This window comes from Corvus cornix, chromosome 4 (assembly GCF_000738735.6).
Source record: "Corvus cornix cornix isolate S_Up_H32 chromosome 4, ASM73873v5, whole genome shotgun sequence".
Lineage (NCBI taxonomy): Eukaryota > Metazoa > Chordata > Aves > Passeriformes > Corvidae > Corvus > Corvus cornix.
In genome coordinates, this window is record NC_046334.1 from 50,121,612 (window position 1) to 50,140,596 (window position 18,985).

The 18,985-nt window shown below is 39.4% G+C and overlaps 1 protein-coding gene across 1 annotated transcript; it reads right to left on the reverse strand.

Moving 5' to 3' along the window:
- Positions 1 to 100: 100 nt before the first annotated feature.
- KLB (klotho beta) lies at positions 101 to 17,568 on the reverse strand. The gene is made up of 5 exons (XM_010402173.4): positions 16,648 to 17,568; positions 8,426 to 8,933; positions 5,889 to 6,157; positions 3,218 to 4,361; positions 101 to 1,507 (listed from the first exon to the last, which is right to left on the reverse strand). The coding sequence occupies exons 1-5, from the start codon at positions 17,383 to 17,385 to the stop codon at positions 1,146 to 1,148; spliced, it is 3,021 nt and encodes a 1,006-aa protein (XP_010400475.3). The 5' UTR covers positions 17,386 to 17,568; the 3' UTR covers positions 101 to 1,145.
- Between the last annotated feature and the right edge of the window lie 1,417 nt (positions 17,569 to 18,985).

The window sequence follows — 18,985 nt, forward strand, 5'->3', positions numbered from 1 at the left end:
TTGTGATGACAGAATCTGAAGTAGATTAAAAACAAAACTGAAATCAGTAAAACTAGATTAGTAAGACCATTTAAACTAAATACATAGATAGAAGCAGTAGTCTAGAAATACGATGCTTTATTTTTATTGCTTACTTAAGGAAACAAAGGAGTTGACCTCAAAGTTCGATCAGAGTGTATTGCTGAGTTTCACCAGCAGTGATGTGTATTATCTGGGGATACAGCTTTTTTTTCTTGGGTACTAATCTTGCCATGTAGCAACATGTAACTGAGAGGTTGTCTAATTCTGTGTAGTAGTAAAATCCACGTTGTCACTTGCTCCATTCAGTTTGGAAAAATACATGAAACTACTGGGATAGTGCAGAAATGTACTTGACAACAAGTAGCTAAAGCACCCACACATGTGAAGAAATTCCAAAAATTGTCCAAAGGTCTGCTTGTATGATGACAAGTTCAATTTGCATTCATCACTCTCTTGAGTGGATTAATAGTTACTATTTATTTAGATGTTCTCTGCTAGTAATTTTTATGGCTACCCCATTTTGGAGATGAAAAATAGTGATTGTGTATGATTTTGTCTCCAGTTATATTTGCTTAAAACTACTTCACCCAATACATAAGGGACGTCTGTTGGTCAGTAATGGAATTAACTTGGATTTGTTCTTAGGGGTATCTTCAGAAGCTGGCCTGGCACATTTCATTCCTGGTGTTGTACTTAGCTGAAGGTTTGTGGGATTTAGTTACATTTTATAAACCCTAACAGATGCGGTTTCATGCTCAACAACACTCAGAACCTGAATATACATCACAAGACATTTTTATTCATACAAAAGTGCGTATCACTTCTCAAAAGTTGCTCTTTACAAGTTAAGCTGTTTGAAAGGTTATTCCAAGGCACAGGAGAGTAATTTTTTTTTTTTTTAATAGATTAAGTTGTCTTCCATGTACAGTAGGTGGATAAAAGTAATTTCACCAGAAACAAGTGTTATAGCTCTTCTTCCTGTGAATGTGATTACTTTGTTTTTGAATGAAATGCTTGGTGTGTGTGACTGGAGTGACTCAGTGCTTTTCCACAGTTGTCTGAGTGGCATTGTCCACTGTAGAATGCAGTGATGGACCTCACTGAAAGTGGGCTTGTGACCCCTTTTAAAATGAGACGCAGATGCACTTGATGCTTTTTGCCTTAAAACGTTTCCTTCTTTTTCTTTTGTGAAAAAAAATAATAGCTAAAAGCAAGATGAGGGTACAGAAGATGCAGCAGGCAAAGAATATTAACGGCTTCTTCTGAGAAATGAACAAGCAGAACCTACACTGCTTTTCATGGCCAGAGGGGCCACAGACTGAGTAGTCAGCAGGAAAGCCATTGTTGCTTATCAGGCTATTGTAAAAGCTTATTGAAGGCTTTCCTTTTGAATCTGAAGTGAAGAATCCAAATCTGGGCTTAGATTTTTCTTCAGTCATCTTAAATGCATAGTAGCCTTTAATCTTGACTTTGTCAATGTAGTAGGCTGAGAAAGAAAAGAAACAAAACAAAGTGTAAACAAAAACGTGTATGTTAAGTAAAACCTGCAGTCTTTCTGGTAAGGAGTTCAGATTTCAAATTGTTATCAATTTAAAAAGTGTAATTACATCATAAAATATTTACTGCTTCTAATACTCAGTTGTCTCAATTAAGTGGGAACAGTGCCTTACTGTTTTAAAAATAACGTGATTTGGGAACTTTTGGACCTACCCCATGAAAGCTGGATTTGGACAGGGTTGGAGCTGGGAGTTTGTTTCCCTGGGAAAAGCCAGATGCTGCTCTTAACTGAACCCAGCTGCAATGAGCTGCTCAGGGGGAGCAGCTACCCATTGGTACCATGAGAGCAGCTTTCCAAGAATTCCTGCCTTGCTCCAAACTCAGCTGCTCATCCCTGCAGCGTGCATGGCTCTGTTTCACTGCTGCACCCAAGTGCTGGGTGAAAATACTTAAAAATAGCGTGCCTTAAAGTCATGTGCAAGCAGTGAGCATAGTTGGGAATGTGAGCCGGATTAAGAACATGTAAATTGGGGGAGTACTGTAAAGTGTCATGCTCTCAGAAAATTAACGGGAATACTATAGGGAAGTGCCCTTTAAACAACCCTTTCATTTAATAACTTACTTCCTTTAATAATGTATTGTTCTGTTGTTTGCAGTATGAAATTAGCATGGAAAACAAATCAGCAAATGCTCATTAGTCCTGTAGTAGCTGAGAAAGCTAAGCACTGGAGAAAGAACAGTTTGTTTCTTGGTGTCTAAAAGTAATCTGAAGCCATGCTTAGCCATGAGTAAGATTTGTCTCATTTTTTATTAGTTCCTAGAGAGGAGAAATCAGGATACTTAGACTGTTTGATGTCAGTTGCCTCAGAAAAGCTTTTAAACATGCCATGTCCTGATCAGGATCTCTAGTGCTCACCAGTAGGGAATAGTGAGCACAGGGATGTATTGCACATCTCACTTTGCCTGAATGGTTCAGGTACCCAGGCCTTGCTGGTAGCCTGCATCTCGCTGCTTTGCTTAATGATTGGTTGCAGGAAGAGGGAGGGGAGGGGTGAGGTCCCTGCAGCATTTCTCATACAATAAGCTATTGCTGAAGATGATTGCCTTGAATACCTCTATAGCACCATAACTCTTACTCATTTTTCTTTGAAGTGAAGAACTGGATTTCCATACGTGCACAGGAGAAAACAAGTAGTGGAACAAGAACTAGGGTTGGATTCTCCCTTCAGTAGCAGCTGGTGCTGCTGGTGCCCTGCTGTATTTCTTCTGTATGTCCCTCCAGATCTCTGTGGACTTGCTTGCACTTTCCTGTCCAATGACTAGTACGGCAAGCAAGGAGGCTCTTGCCTTTCTTTGGAGAGTAGAAATTTTGATTGTCTCGGGAGTTGTTGGGCTGAAGTGCCATCTCCTAATAACTTCTGAGTAACTACTCTGCTGTATGTGCATGCCCAGAGAGCTTCTCACATGGTGTAAACTGGAGGCAGCTGTAGCTGTGTTTTGTGCAAGGCACTTGATGCCATTGCTTTGTGCCATAGCTGCCCTGAGTGTGACTGCAGAGTCAGGCCCCTCAGGGGGCTCAGTGCAGCTGGCTCCTGCATCTTAACCAGGCCTGCTTGCTCTGTGCAGGGCAAGACTTGACAGTGCCTGGGTCTGAGCCAAGGAAATGGCTCTGGGGAACTTGAACCTGTCATGTACTCACCTTTTAAAACCTCTTGTACGTATTTGCCCAAGTAATAATTTCGAAGTTCATCATTGTCTAAGGACTGGTCATCTATTCCATTTGCTGTGATGTAAATGTCCACGTCACCATAAGTTTTTTTAATCCACCTGAGAACTTTGCGCATTCCCCAAGGCACCACTGCCAAACGAGAAGGGGAACTCAGGCAGGTGATATCCTGAAGAAATTGAATGTCACGATCAAATTCATACTGGCTTCCGTTCTGAGGTTCATGAATCACAAATCTGGTGGTGAAATGATTCAGTGCATAAAAGTCAGCTGCACCTTTGACAAGCTGCTTTTCCTCACTTGTGAAAGATGGCAACAAAGTATATGAGAGGCCTTTTCTGTTCTTAAAGCTGATGTATTCCCTCATAGTAGCTGGATAGTCTCCAGTCTTAAATATGGGATTGGCAAACCAGCCTATTTCAAACTGAAGAAACCTGCTGGCAGCTTTTGAATGAGATTCAGAGAAGGGGTTGGCAGGCTCAGCCCAGTCCGAATGCAGGGACAAGGACACTTTGCCATATTGAGAGGACCTGTACTGCTCATCATATATTCTCCAGGCCATGGCATGTGCTATTAATAAATTGTGTGCTGCCCGATAGGTGTCATTGCTGCTCCTGTTGTAGACATTGCTTAGCTGGTTAGGCTCATTTATTGTAATCCAAAGTTTAACCAAATCGCCGAGTTCCCTAAAACATAAAGCTGCATAGTCTTGAAAAGCGTAGGCAGTGGATTGGTTCAACCATCCTCCTGTCTGCAGCAAAGGACCCGGCAGGCCCAGGTAGGCGTGAGTTGGATAATACAAGGTGACCATGGATTGAACATTGAGTTTCAGTACTTCACTAATCACACATCTGTAATACCTAAGAACTTGCCTGTTGACCACTGACAAATCTCCATTGGGTAAAATTAGTGACCAGTCAAGTGCAAATCTGTAATGGGTGACTTTCATTTTTTCCAGGAGGTCCAGTTGCTTTTTAATACTGACAAAATCTGTGCACTGTGCTGGTCGGGTTTTTAGTTTTACCCCTTCAACTCTGTGCAGAAGCCCATCTCCTGTGACATTCCAGAGGTATAAGCTGGAATCGCAGAACTGTGGTGAGGAAGCCGCCGATTCTGCCTGTGAAAATAAAAATGTGTTACAATGGGTTTTAATTAAATGAACGCGGTACCTGCTTGTAGTCTGCATTTCTGCCTGTGCTTAGCTGTAGGATTTGTGCTGGATGTCAGAAGGCCCTGCTTAGATGTTCCAGGGGGAAGAGGATAACCAACTCACCTATATGGGCTTTGTGCTAGTGGTCATCTTATCATTCTGTTCCTTTCCTTATGGAAAACATTAAAATTGCACTTTTTTCTGTTTGATTACACAGGAGCATTTGCCCTGCCACCAGCCTACATATGTTTTCACACAGATAGCTCTCCCTGATGAGTTCACTCTGGTCATGCACACAGCACTCTCGGGCAGCTGCCAGGAGAGCTGGTGGTGAGAACAAGCACCAGGGGCTATACAAGGCAGGCATTGGTTATTTTGGCACTGCTGCTGAGATCAACCTTGTGAAACCAAGACACAGTAATCTGATACAAACAGCTTGTAGCATTTAGTTATATCTTTTATATCTCCTACTAGTTTAAAAGGTTCTGAGTAGCACATGAATTTTTTTCATATTCCAATTTCTAAATGCTTTTTGTAGGTTTCAAAGTACAATATAGTAAAGTTAAAAATATTTAATTACTTTTTTTTAAAGAAAATGTACTTTTCTGTGCTGTATATTAACAAGATATATAGAAGCTTTTTTTTTCCTATGGTTGTCTGTGAATAGGCTAAATTATGGGGTTTTGTTGTTATTTTTTGAGGCTGGTATTTGTTGTGGGACTGTGTGCGATGACAAAAAGGGTATCCCAACACTGGCCATACAAACATTTAGCTTATTTACTAAGTGTAAAGCAGAAATAGAAGCAAAATAAGGTATAAATAGGTCCTGTAGGAACCAGTTTGGACAAAAGGTGGTATGATCTGTTTTCTAATGTGAGCTCAGATGGTAAAACCTCAAGGTTGGTTTTCGTTAGCTGTGCTATATGTCTTTTTAAAGAATGGTTTCTTACCCACTTGTCTAAGCGGCACTTAGAGCCAGGCCTAACCCAGGAATGTGTGTCTGCTTTAGACAAGACCTGGAGCCTGCAGGTAGGTCTTTTGCCACCAGTGTAACCACCTCGTCCCTGCCCTTTGTCACCCTCTCCATCAGGCCATCACAAGCATCCCTATGGCCACACTGCAAACTGGATTTGGAAACCACTGGTTGAAAAATAACCCAGTAACAATTAGTTGGATCAATTTCTTGGTCTGAAATTTCCTCATCTGATCTGCCACGTGGAGACGCAAGCAGAGGGAAGGTGAGGGAGGGCCTGGCCCCCTGGAAGGGCTCCTGCAGCAGGGTCTGCTGCTGCAGCAGTACCCAGTACTCTGTGACCAGCTCACCTGAAAACCTGGAAACACATGAAATTGGACCAATGCAGTTATGGCTTAACTTCTGTTGGCAGTGTGCGTTGGAATTCTTGAATGTGAGGTGCCATACACAGTCATTTGTTCACAAAGTTGAAGTCACTGATTACGCTGTTTCCAGTGATCCTCTTAATATGTTACACTTACCTTGAGAACAGACTCGGTGATACCCCAGGAGAAATCACAGGAGAACTGAGCTTGCAAGTTCGGGGTAGAATCCTTTGGGAAGAAGCCATTTTCTTGTATGATTTGTTTATAATAAAGTGCAGATGACTTGGGAATCCTTTCCTTTTTTTTGCTTTTGAAATCTACATAAAATAGTCCACGCCTGATGTTGTAAGCATGTTGCCATTCGAAGCCATCGAGGAGGGACCAGGCTGTGTAACCAAACACATCTATGTTGTCGTATTTAATAGCTGCATAAGAGAAGGTAACATCCATGAGTCTTGTATTTAGTACTCTAACATATATAAGGGGTATTTGTAAGAAAGGGCTATTTGCTTTGAAACTCTTGAGTGTCTTCTCAACATTCATAGGGTTATTGACCTACTGTAAATTCATTGCAAAACTGACATACATATCTTAGTCTTTATTTACTAAAAAAAAGTCACTAATTCCTTAAGAAATTAAATTACTGTAAGATGCTTTATTTTTGCTCTGAGCAAACAAGAAATATTACACCACATCCAGGTCTGAAGTTGCATTTGACAATTTCCCAGTAATATATACCAGTAAAATTAGAGAATCATGAGTAAAAATAAAGGGAGCAACAGTTGATCTGGTCTGTGACTTTGTCACGAAGCTAAAACTTTCTATATGTATTTGAAAGATGCCTGCAAGCTTAAACATTTGGGAATGTCTGTTCACCTTGTAAATTGAAAAATTTTGTTGGCGTGGGACTGTTAATGAGTTTAGAGAAGTTGGATTGACCAGCCCAGAGACATTTAGTTACAGAATGGGTGCAGTGCATGCTGATTTCTTCCAGCAATCTTAATGTCCCTCTTGCAAAGGAGTCTAGATACGATTTTTACATATAATATATGAGAAAGATGACAACACAACTGCTTTCCCAGATGTGGAACCTGATTCTTCAGGAAGCACAGCAGAACCTGCAATGTGCTTCTCGGCAGACACCAACTAACCATGATGGTTTTTACCCACGTAGGCACATGCCAGCTGGCAGCCTGGAAGAGAAGTCCAAATTCCATGGTCAGTCATGTTCATTGCCTGTTGCCAGCTTTGAGCTAGGAAATAACGTAGGATAACTCCTCACATTAACCTTATAAGGACTGGAATACCCAAGGTAAAGCAGTGACCAAGTAGAGTTGCTGAGGATTTTGACACAGACAGGTGGACAAGTCATATTTTACCTGTAGTCCACCACACCAGTAAGCCAAGGAATAAAGATGAAGTTTTCTGGTTTATTCTTTCCTAATATAATTTTGCCTCATTTTCCCAGGACATTTCATTTTGCATAATTCTGTATTTCCACTGAACTTGCCCTAGTCACAGCAGGCTGTGAGTTGAGCAGAAAGCAGTTTTGCACAGTGCATGTATTCATGCAGCTGAGTAACAAGGTACCCAGCAGCATGGGCATAGTCCAGCTGGATGTTGCCAGATGAAATCAGAAAGCCCAAGAGCTTGCAATGTGAGTATATGAGAAGCTGATAGACAAGGCCAGAATACTGGAAAGGAGATGAGGAAATGTAACAGAGAAATACAATGGCATGTATTTTCAAAGAAAGCAACTTCTAAATATTAGGGAAACCATGGGAGAAAGTACAAAAAAATCTGAAAATATCCATTGCAAAATGCAGAGGCAGAGAATGATGTAGGGGATAAAGAGATAAGCCAGAATGGCCTTACAAGTAAAGATGAGTACTTGATGTCTGCAATGAGGAAGGTTAAACAAATGGGAGAAGATATCTAGGGACAGAGTAAGTGACAACTGAGAACATTTTTGCTTCTAGAAGCATACTGAATAGATGGGGGTAAGTTTAATTGTCCGAGCAAAAGATGCTGTGTACTTGAGATGGTGCATGCTGAGCATTTGTGGCCATTTAAATGGGTAGGGAAAAAAGTACTATTTTATGTATACTTTGTGGTAAATAAAATTAAAAGTTAGGCACTTGATAGGTAGAGATCTAGTGGATCAGAGTGAGAGTATGTTTGTAGCATTGTCTGCAGGGACAGTGAAAGGAGAGGGCAGAAACAAGTCAGGATCCTGACTGAGGGTTAGAGTGAGGATGAGAAAAGCCTCCTGAAAAACAAGGGGGAAGGTTCAGGGCAGGAACAAGGGGCTGAAGGTAGGAAAGGTCAGGAATTAACCAAGCTCCCTGTGTCACCAGAGGTGTCATCCACAGAAGAAGATCTGAAGGCTTTTCTGTATCTACTACAGGTGGAGTCTTGGAGTCCTGCAGGAGTAATAGTTTCAGTATGGAAACCCTAACCCTAACCCAATGCAGATGTTGGACTTTAGCTTTCTGGGACAGGGGCTATGGGTTTCTTCTGTTTGTACACCTAGCACCAGTAGATCCTGATCCATGTACTCATGCAGTATAAATAATTAATGATTAACTTTGTTGCCATTATCACTTTTAAAAAAAGATTAAATTATTACAGAGCTAAATATCAAATGATCAAAAGTGCTCTCTGAAAATCCAACAACTAATTTCTGTACAAACCTTGTAAAACCTTATTAATGAAGTTTTTCATCATGTAGATGGCTGTGGTGTCATCTGTTTTCACATGGCTGTCAGTGAACCAGCCATTCTCTGCAATCAAGATTCGAGGACTGTTGTATTCCAGTTTAATCCAGTTCAGTACTTCCCTCAAATTCAGTGACAAATTTTGTCCCATTTTTGGTAGAGTGTTTGGAGGTTTAAAGTTACTAGGACCAAAGGAAAAGGCAAAGAAGTCAGCTGTTCCCTTTATGTAGTTTTTTTCATCTTCGGTAAAGTGTGGCAGAAACAAGTATTCATTTTTCAGTTCTTCTGGATAATCCCCATCCCCATGGATAGGTTTGGCAAACCATCCAAGTACTCTCTCCATAGACTTCTGACACTTAGAAATGTCCGACTCGTCTTCCGATTTGTTAGGTTTGATCCAGTGGGATCCCAATACTATGGATATCATCCCCTTCTGATAGGGCTGAAAGTGTTCTTTGTAGTTATGCCAGACTTTTGCATGAGCCTGATGAGAGAAGAATAGCATTAAATTGTAACTCTAATAAGTGTCTTTGTGAGTTGGCAGCTAGAGAGGCAGGGAGCTCCATCTGATTCACTGCAGGCTTATATGGAAATATCAGTTAAGGCACATGAATTACCCCGCATAGTTTAATGGGCAATCACTGTTACCCTGCAAGGTTCCTTGGGATGAGGGCAATTCTCAGTAACTCATGTGCTGTTCCTATGACACGTTAGGCCTTGTAACATACATCTTGATTTCAGGAGAGGTCCCAGCAGGGATGTGAATAGCTGTTACACTGACATTTTGGAACTAAACAGCTCTAATGGTGGGATTTGAACTCTGTGACTTAGTCCCATCTGAGTCTTTCTCTGTCAAACAGTGATTCCTGATATGGTTAAAATCTTGAACCATCTTCACAATTATTTCATAAATTATGTATCTCATATGATATTTCATTTGTGAGCACTGACTTTGTGCTACTAACTGCTCTGTGCTCCAGGCGTTACCTGGACTTACTCTGATCAAACCACATCCACCCCATCCCTCTTGGGATTTAGTTGTTTTATTTTGGCCTGGTCATTTGACCCAGTGTTCAAGTTCTGATATTTGCACAATCCCTAAATGTAAAAACTTGGACAAAGGACCCAGATGTGAATTTTAAACCCAAATGTCAACTTTCACATTTCTGAGTGAGAATTTTGTTCAGGATTTTAGTTAATTTCTTCTTTGAAATGGCCATAACACTGTATCACATCTAAATACCACTTTTCTGATTATCATCAAGTTTTAGAAAGCATAACATTATCACACATTACAATTAGCTTCAAATGTCACATTATTAATTACTTAAATAAGGGCATCCAGCAGACAAAATTTACACCAGAAATACATGGGAGACTGAGGAACCACTAGCATTATCAAAGTCCTATAGGAAAACAGGACAGATAGGTCAGACAAGAGTGACTCTGGATGGCAGCGTGAATCACATCAGGTGATCTGACACAGGGGAGGGGAGCTGACCTCTCACAGCTGAAGAGTTGTCAAGTAACTCAGGGTTTACCTTATGCCTAAAGTGTGGCTTTATACTCTTAAGCTGGAAAGAAAATAATAGTTTGCACCCAGAAAAACATTAGAAGCATTGTGAAACACTGAGTGCTGAGTTAGACTGCCATCATTACTAAACCAAACAGCATTGCTTACCTCTGACAATAATTTCAGATAATTTATCTAGAAACACACAGCCTTGACAGTTTAAAAAAAAAAACCACAAAATGCCTGATGTCAGGTAGATAATTGTTTAAGCTAGGGAGTACCAAAGAATTACAGTTTGTGAAATTTTGTGTATCAGTTGTTTATGGTTTCTAAGGTCATGCTTGTAACATTTGTTCAAGGTCTGTCTTTGAAAATACTGATAAAGTGACACTAACCTTTGAAATGCAGGTTCTGTAGCTGAAGAGGGAAGCCAGCAAAAATGGACTCATGAGGCAGATTGCAGGATGCAGTTAAAGTATTATAAAATGGATTTCTCACCAGCCTCCTCAGAAAATTTAAGTGGCCAGTGCCATCTCCTCAGTTGCCTTCACTGTCCTCTCCTGAAAGTCACTCCAGCCTGTGGTGGCTGCTTGGGCCAGGCTTACTCTGTGCTCTGCCTCTAGTGATTTCTCACCTGGTTTCTACACTTTCTCTCCAGACACAGGCCATGAACACCACTGTTGAACAAGCATATGGCTGTGTTGGCTTAACAAGAAAACCCCCACTGAAGTCAGCTGTATAACACACAGTGCCACCTGTACCATGAGAATAGCACCAGGTAAATCACAGCAATCACACTTTTCTAGGTGAAATGGACAAAGATGGCTTTGCCAAAAACCAATGAATTAGAATATGATATTGACATGTAAAAGCCAGTCAGGTACAACTCGTATTCATATACATCTTCAGGACGTGATTAGAAGAAAATAAAGTTACTATTAAAAATAATGTGCACAGTAGAGAATACAGCCACAGATATAATTCTAGAGGAGTAGACCTCAAGTATAAATAAGTACATTTAATATGAGTCAAGATAGAATCCTCATATACAAATTTGTATGTATCACTGATGACTCTTAATTCTGAGGATTAAATCTTACTGAAAAAATCTTGTCACTGTCTATAGTAAGGGTTTGCATAGTAGACACAATATAATCTGCTTGCCTATAATTCTGAGTTGTTAATTATCTGTAAAGAAGCTTAACATTCTCAGATAGAACGTGTTTGCTAAATGCAAACAATTGTTGATGGAATCAACTGATTTATATCGTTTGTTTTTTAAGACCAGATATGAAATAAACATCAATTTAAAAGCTGTATCATAATCAAATGGGGTATTTTCAGTAAATCTTGACTAATCTTTTTTCAGTTAGAGTTTAATCCCTAATCTTTCACTTTCCTTGTTAGAGCAAGGACAAATGTCAAGGCTAAGTACACAGTTAAAGTAGGATCAATATTGGGTATTTATTCTGGATACGTATGACTCATTAATTTCAGCATATTTTCCTGGTATTAATGTAGAAAATATTCCCTAGACTTGAAAGTCACAGAGAGTGCTACATCAGTTAGTACTAACCTCGTAAAAAGGCTAGAAAAGTCAACTTAATAAACTGAAGACAACATTATTGTTATTCTCTCTTTTTGAAATATTCTCATACTCCTTCAAATTCTGATCCTGTAATTTATCATATGCAAAGAGCTTTCAATAGAAAGAGCAATACTTTCAAATTCTTAAGATACTTTAGTCAAGAAATTTTTCTTTGAACAGCAATGAGTATACAAAACAATGTCGGGTATGTGGAGTTACTTTAGTGTGCTGGAAAGCAAGAACATTTAGGAAAACTAGAATTGAAAAAAGGCTAATAAAATTATTTGGGCTTTTTGGCCAACTGTTTGGTGTTTAAACCATGAAGAGCTAGAATATAGAGTCTGATGATGATGATGATGTTATACTTCAGAAGAAGGGCAGGGGTGTGTGGCTTATTTGGAGAGTGTATTTCTGTTCAAGGCCCTTTTGGTCTGTGGTAAAGATGCCCCATAGTCAGTAGAGCTAAAGTAGAACTAAATCCTTTCTTTTGCAAACTCAATCCTTGTGCAGGATTGCCTACCTCTTGAGGTGTAGGCAACTACACTTCTAAGAGGGTGTTAGGAAGGACTGAGGCTTTACTATCAAATTTGTTGTATGTTAACTGTCTTGCATTTGGATTGTGTTTTCCCTAATGATTACCAAGAAATCTAAGAAAGCTAACCTGAAAATAACAAATCATCAAAAAATATTAATCAGTGCTGAATTTTATATCATCACTGATGGCTACTACTATTTGAAAAATCTTCCAATAAAGACATTTACAAGCAGAAATTATTCTGGTGTCCACCCTAGAGCCATACTTGATGGAGATAGGTTTCCTTTCTCCTGTAAGAAATACAGGTGCTGGTGTAGTTTTCATCTCTCTGCATCCTGAGGGAAGGAGTCCCCTTTGGGGGAAGGGAAGGAAATGTCTGGTTGGACATAGAGGTAATAACTATTCCCCATTCATGAAGTAGAAATTTGTTTTTAAGGAGAATGAATTATAGGACTTTCCTGGGGAACACTCACTCACAGATCCCAATGCCAGCAGTGTCCACGAAGAGATCCTGTCATAGTGAGACCTGCCAAAGAGCTGGGAATAATGCAGCTGGGCACAGAGAAGAACCTGATCTGCAATGGACCTATAGGGAGACACCAGGCTTGAAAGTGAATTTATTACTTTTTTCAAGTATGTGATGAAGATATTTTTTAGGGAGATCTTACTATGACATTTCTCTCCTGGGCTTTTCTGCCAGATAGGAAGGACTATGAATAATCTTTACCAGGAAATTAAAAAAAAAAAACAAGCCCCTTTCTGCTTATTATGTAGCAAAGGCAGAACTTCCTGGAGGGTACTGATACAGAGGAGGAAAAGAAGACAGGTCGGTCTGCCCTTGTCATATTTACAAACCTCAATCCAAGTATGAAAGAACGTAACTAGATATAGAGAAAAGGGTAATAATATATCAGGTATACATCTCACATAGGTCCAGCCACAATGATTCATCTGCTTTGTATTTTCTTGCTTCTTGTCAGATTTATTTACTGTTAAATCAAAGAAATCCACCTAATTTTTCAGTGTGCCATTTTTTCTTCTCTGCCTCAGTATGACAGCTGCCTCAGGAGCAAGCTCATAGTTTATTTCTTTTCTGTGGTGTGTCTTTCAAATGTTGCATAGCAAGTTACGTGTTACCATTAATTGTTTTCTGATGTTGCCTTTGTGAAGTGCAGTCTCCTTTAAGGAAGAAAAGAAATAGACTTTTGGTGGCCAATCTCCATCTGGTATAAGATTCCACATGCTCCTTCTATTACTCATAATGACCATGCGATTGAAGAGAGATTTATCCAAGTGAACCCCTTAGCAATTTATAATTAATAGGCATCACAGTTCACGTTCCCTAATAATGTCCTTAGGGGTAGTATGAAGTCCTTTGAAATGATCAGTAGCAATTATTACTCTCTGTGAATGAATAGCATACAAAATAACATGCAAATATGTTTTTAAAATTGAATTTTTTTTTAAATTAAAATTTTAAATTCTTCTTCTAGATTATTTTCCCAACGTGGAGCTCCTAAGCACCCTGCATAGCAGCCTTGGCTTCTGCATTCACTACCTCTCTTTATAGGTCTTGAATAACAAGGGCCATGTAAAAGGCAGGGCTGTCTCATAAGTACACGTGTCTGGAGCATTCCCTTTACAGGATGCAAGGCTTGGAGGGGAGCACAGGTAGCAGGTGATTCAGCATCAGCAATGCCTTGTGCCAGCCAACACACAGAGCTCTGGGGCTGGATGAAGACAGACCAACCCTACTTTTGTTGAAAAGCCTTAATGAGATCATTATCAACCTAGTTACCGACATGAATTCATTCATGGAAGCAGATAATTTTTTAATCAGTTCTAGAATCCGTGGAGATGATCCTTGAGGTCCTCTTCCAACCTGGTATTCTACAAACTTTTCCATATGCCAGCCAATTATTTGAGTTTTAAGACATTGTATTGCTTTTGAAAGAAATAAAACTGATAGTTTAAAACTAAGAGAAATTTCTTCAGCCCTTTTCTAGGGACACAAAGATCTCTAGCAACTTTCAAATTGTTCCTACAATAAAATAATCCAAAGTCCAAAAAAGCAGAGGTTTATGGTTTGTTATATTGTTTTTGTGATTCTATTTAACTTAGCTTCAGGTTATGATTGATATATCACATAAAAGCACTCCTTTATATAAATAGTGATTAGTTCTGATAACACCACAACTGCAACAATACACAAGGAAATTGAACTAAAAGTAGGATTCATGCGAGAGCTTCCTTTAATTTATCCGAAGATACTACAAAAAGGCTTGAGAATGATTTTCAGCAAATTGCTGTGTAACAGTGTGGTGGCAGATTAGCTTCTTTTCAGCATTACAGACCTGTTTTTCCTGCTCTGTATATTTAATGTGTGAACCTGGTTTGTGCACAGGGTGGCATTGAGGACCGTGTCTGTCAACAGTCTGTCCAAAAATGAAGCCTTGACATGAACAGGAATGTGGCTCTTCCTAAAGCTGATTACATAAATGGCAATTTTTTCAAGAGCTTTAACAGGCTTTGCCTCACACTGCCAAAACCTGACATTTTGGTTGGTCTTTTATTTTTGGGATAATGTTTTTGGTTTGCAGTGGGAAATTAAAAGGTAGCCATAATACAGTGTCTGAGAAACAGACCAGTATATACTGGTCCTGAAATAAAAACACATGTGAAATCTCTTTAGAGAGAGAATCTTATAACTTTTCTTGATTCTCAAAGGAGAGATATTTCACAACACATGAATCCTGATTGTGCATCAATACATTATATTAATACTGTATTGTCAACAATGCAAAATGAGCCAAACGTTTCAACTCGCCCAAAAATCTTTGAGAAAGATTCTGGCTAGTTGGCTTGAAACGTAGGACCAGCTGTGACTTCTGTGGAATGGCTGGCTGGCATTACAGTTTATTAAGAGAAAGAAATAATGATATCTAAAGAGGAGTTGACTCATACCGACTGGTACCTCAAGAGTTTCCATTCCATCTCTAACCCCAATCAGAAAACTCCAGTTCCTCAAATACCTTACTACGAATTTCAGATTTTTCATGAATCTCAAATCTAAAATCTTCAGAAATTTTACAGTGGTACAGGAGAGAACTGCTCATTTGTTAGGTAATGTTCATGGGGCTGTAAGAAGGGTAGCAGAGGAAAATAATTTCTGCCCAAGGATAATGAAATAGTAGTTAAAGGATTGTGTGCTGCTGAAAGTCTCCTTAATTCTTTCATCCAAGTCATTTATTTTATACTCTAGAAGTCTATTTATTCTCTAGAAGCAACTATCAAATCAAGTCTGAGAGATAAGTAATATTGACCAAGAAAATTAGGTCAGTAATTTGTATATCAGACCCAGCTGTGCTTGGCTTCCTGGAAAATCCAATTGATTCTCTGGAGAGGAGTATTGCTCCCTGTGTGTGGTGTGCTGCTTACATGGATTTTACAGAAAATGCAGAGACTCTGTAGCTGGTACTCTACATTTGATTGTGACACTCAGAAATGAAGGCAAGAAATACTGCAAACTTACATGGTATCTTTTACATGCATTACATAAAATAGCACTTGAAAATAAAAAGAATGATTCAGCATCAGTTCTCTTTGAGATGCTTCACAAATCTTTATAGTTAAATCATTCTTCTGCTAAGTCTGAAATCAGTTAGTGACTCAGGGTGCCTGACAACTTTTCTGTGTGTAAAACTTCTATTGACTGCAGTGTGAATTTTTTCAAAAAATTATGTTCTGAAGGTTCAAGGCCAGAAGCAAATACAAGAATTTGTCAGTTGCAGAATATTTTTAACTACTCTGGCAAATATTTTTTTCCAACATGCGTACTTCTTTCTGTAGGACAAACCCATTCAGATTTATTTGTTAATTACATGTATAAGGTATGGCAAGTTGTAGAAAAATTCTCTTTGTGATAGTTAAGAATAGTCCTAGTAGGGGGAATTATACTGGCTGCAGAGATGGGATAGTGACCTGCTCTGTAAAGCACTTTGAGCACTGCAGATGCAAAAAATACTGTACATCATAGAAATAATTTGAAACTCTCAAGTACTGAAGAGGACATTTGTTTTCTTCTGAACCCAAGAAGTGCCAACCTTACTAGTTTAGAGGTAAACATTTTGCAGTATGATCTTACTAAGCTAGATATGTATACTTACATATACATACTCTATGGCCAGTAAAATTTATTCAGTATGCAAATACAAATTAATTTCCTTTTAAACTAATAGAATAGTCATTTCAGTATGGCCAAATCTGTTTAACTAAATGTACAGAATAAAGAATGCTTTTAATAGCCAGAATTTGTATGTAAAAGCTATTTAAATAAAATAATGAACAAGTACCTTAAAATAAACAATTACTGAGTCAGCTGTTGTGACGAGCAATAAGATCAAAGTGAGGATTAACAGAAAGACTGCCTTAGCTAAAGGCTAATTCTTGGTGCTTTCCCCGTAGGTGATTTTTTTTTTTTAAACACTGATCACAGGACCAATTCCTCCCATTACTTCCCACAGCAGTGCAAGATCAATTTGTAAAATCTTACTATACTGTACCTTGATCAAATTGTGTCCTACTGAGTAGACAGTTGTTATTTTCCCTCTCTCTCCTGGAGCATGAATACCTGTGCCATACCCATGCCAAGCAACTAAATATGGATTGTGGATTGTAATCCAATACTTAACACGGTCCCCAAAGGTCTGAAAGCAAAACGTGGCGTAGTCATTGAAGATACCAATCATTGATTCATTTTTCCATCCCCCGTATTTTTCTTGCAGCATCAAGGGCAGGTCCCAGTGGTAGAGTGTAACCACGGGGTCAATATTTCTGTGTAGTAGAGAGTCAATAAGGGTGTTATAATACTGAAGTCCTTTTTCATTGGGAGCTGCTACCACTCCAGTGGGGAAAAGCCTTGACCATGAAATTGAAAATTGGTAAAAAGTAACTCCCAAAAAATCCAGAGCAGACAAATCTTTGTCCAACAAGACGTAACTGTCACTGGAGGTGCCTGTGCTGTCAGCATCCCTGAACTCCGAGTGGGTGAAGCGGTCCCAGATGGAGCAGCCTTTCCCGTCCTTCCTCCAGCTGCCTTCCACCTGGAAAGCGCCTGTCCCTACACCCCAGAGAAACTCTTTGGGGAAAGTGTCATATAAAAACATCTGTGTTTCACTCACGGGGCTGAAGTGGGAGTCCTTTTTCCACACAGATCTTCCTTCTCCAGCAAGCCCAGTAACTATCCTTACGAAAACTAATGTCCAAAAAGTAACAATTTTCTCCAGTCGTTGGCCACACATTATGCCAGTTTATAGTGCCAGTGTTAAAAGTCAGATTTCTTGTACTGATGCTGAAAAAATTCCATTCTTTTGCTGGAGTCCATGCCGTACAGACCGTCTTCATTTGCCACAAGCTGCTGGAGTGTTTTATCAAAGCTTCACTAAAAGCTTGTGATTGTAAAAGCCCTGTCAATGATTAGCCTGAACTGTGAGATGTAGAACGGGTCAGAGAATGGTGTAATTTATAGGGAGGTGGCCTCTGTATGACCACTGAGACACCTACCTGGCTTCTCACTGCAGGCTGCCTGTACAACAGAAATGCTAGGAACCAATATATCATCATTTAAAGCTCCGTCATTCAGGCACGATAATTTAGGTGACAGAGGATCTAAGAAGCTATCATGTCCTTTATTCCTTGTGGAGCTGTATTTTGAGGAAACCTTAACACAATTCACACTACATAATCACCAATTTAAAGGAGATTTATCCTATCTGTATAATTGGATGGCTGGAAGGGCAGTGCATGATTCCTCAGTCCTACCCTGCTCAACCAACCTACTTCTGCTGAAGAACTCTCCCTGGACTTGTGGGAAATTTTGCTGTGAACAAGAGATATACACACATCCTGCTAACTATATAAAAACACAAAGCTATTTCTTTCAAACACACAACTATTTTTCTGTCCTGTATAAAAGTCTGCTGTACAGCACTACATACAGCAGCAGTACAAAATCAACAGGGAACTGACTCTGTTCCAGCTCTTACACAATTTTCCTGGATTTCTTAAAATAAAAAAAAAATAGCAAAGATAATTATCCCTGAAAGTTGCTACTTCAGTATTGGTTAATTTAACAATTCATATACACAGCTAGGGCATCAGTACAGCCAATATTTATAGAGCAATTTTGCAGTATAATTTGATCTTTTAACATGTTTAGCAACACTGTGTATGCTGAGATACAGTCCATTTACTCAATACAGTAAGATTGATGCCTGCCACTTCTGTTTTTCTTGAGGTACAGTAATTTAAAGTGTGTCCATATAGTAACAGAACTGTTTGACCACAGCTGCAGAAGAGCCTTGAGGAACAACATAGAAGTGTCAAGTAACTTTGCATGCAAGAAAGATATGCACTGAAAGCTGAGCGTGGGAACAATTTATCACCTGAGCAGAGCACTCTGGTCAGATGATTTAGCCCTGCTGCCATGTAGGACATGAAAGCCCAGATGCACTGCTGGGCTACTGCTTGCTGCTTTACTGCTCCTGCTCCCTGTGAGAGCACGCTTGCAGCACTGCATAATGCCACTGACACATACCTTTAATTTATCAGTAAAGCTGATTAATCAATACAAATGGAAACCAATTTATTTTTAGGATAAACAACAAAATGTCCATGTTTGTAAGCATTTCTCTGCAGTGTCTTTACAAGAAACATTTTCACCACAGATGAAGACAAGAGCTCCCACTGACATCTTCTGCACTCCAGGTCCCTGGTGCTGGGGTAGCCATGCATCTAATATGAGCCTCTCCCATATAACAAACCCAGCACTCCCTCAGCTACCTGAAGTAACCGATCTACATTTCTCAGCCAAGATCCTACCACACACAGGCAGCTTGGGAA

Bases quoted from the DNA above. Each gene is read 5' to 3' on its own strand.
- KLB (XM_010402173.4), bottom strand. From the start codon at position 17,385: ATGTGTGGCCAACGACTGGAGAAAATTGTTACTTTTTGGACATTAGTT. The intron at 6,158-8,425 runs GTTTGTACAGAA...TCTCTTATGCAG, and splicing joins CATTAATAAGGTTTTACAAG to CTATTAAATACGACAACATA. The intron at 4,362-5,888 runs GTAAGTGTAACA...TTATTTTCACAG, and splicing joins TCACCGAGTCTGTTCTCAAG to GCAGAATCGGCGGCTTCCTC.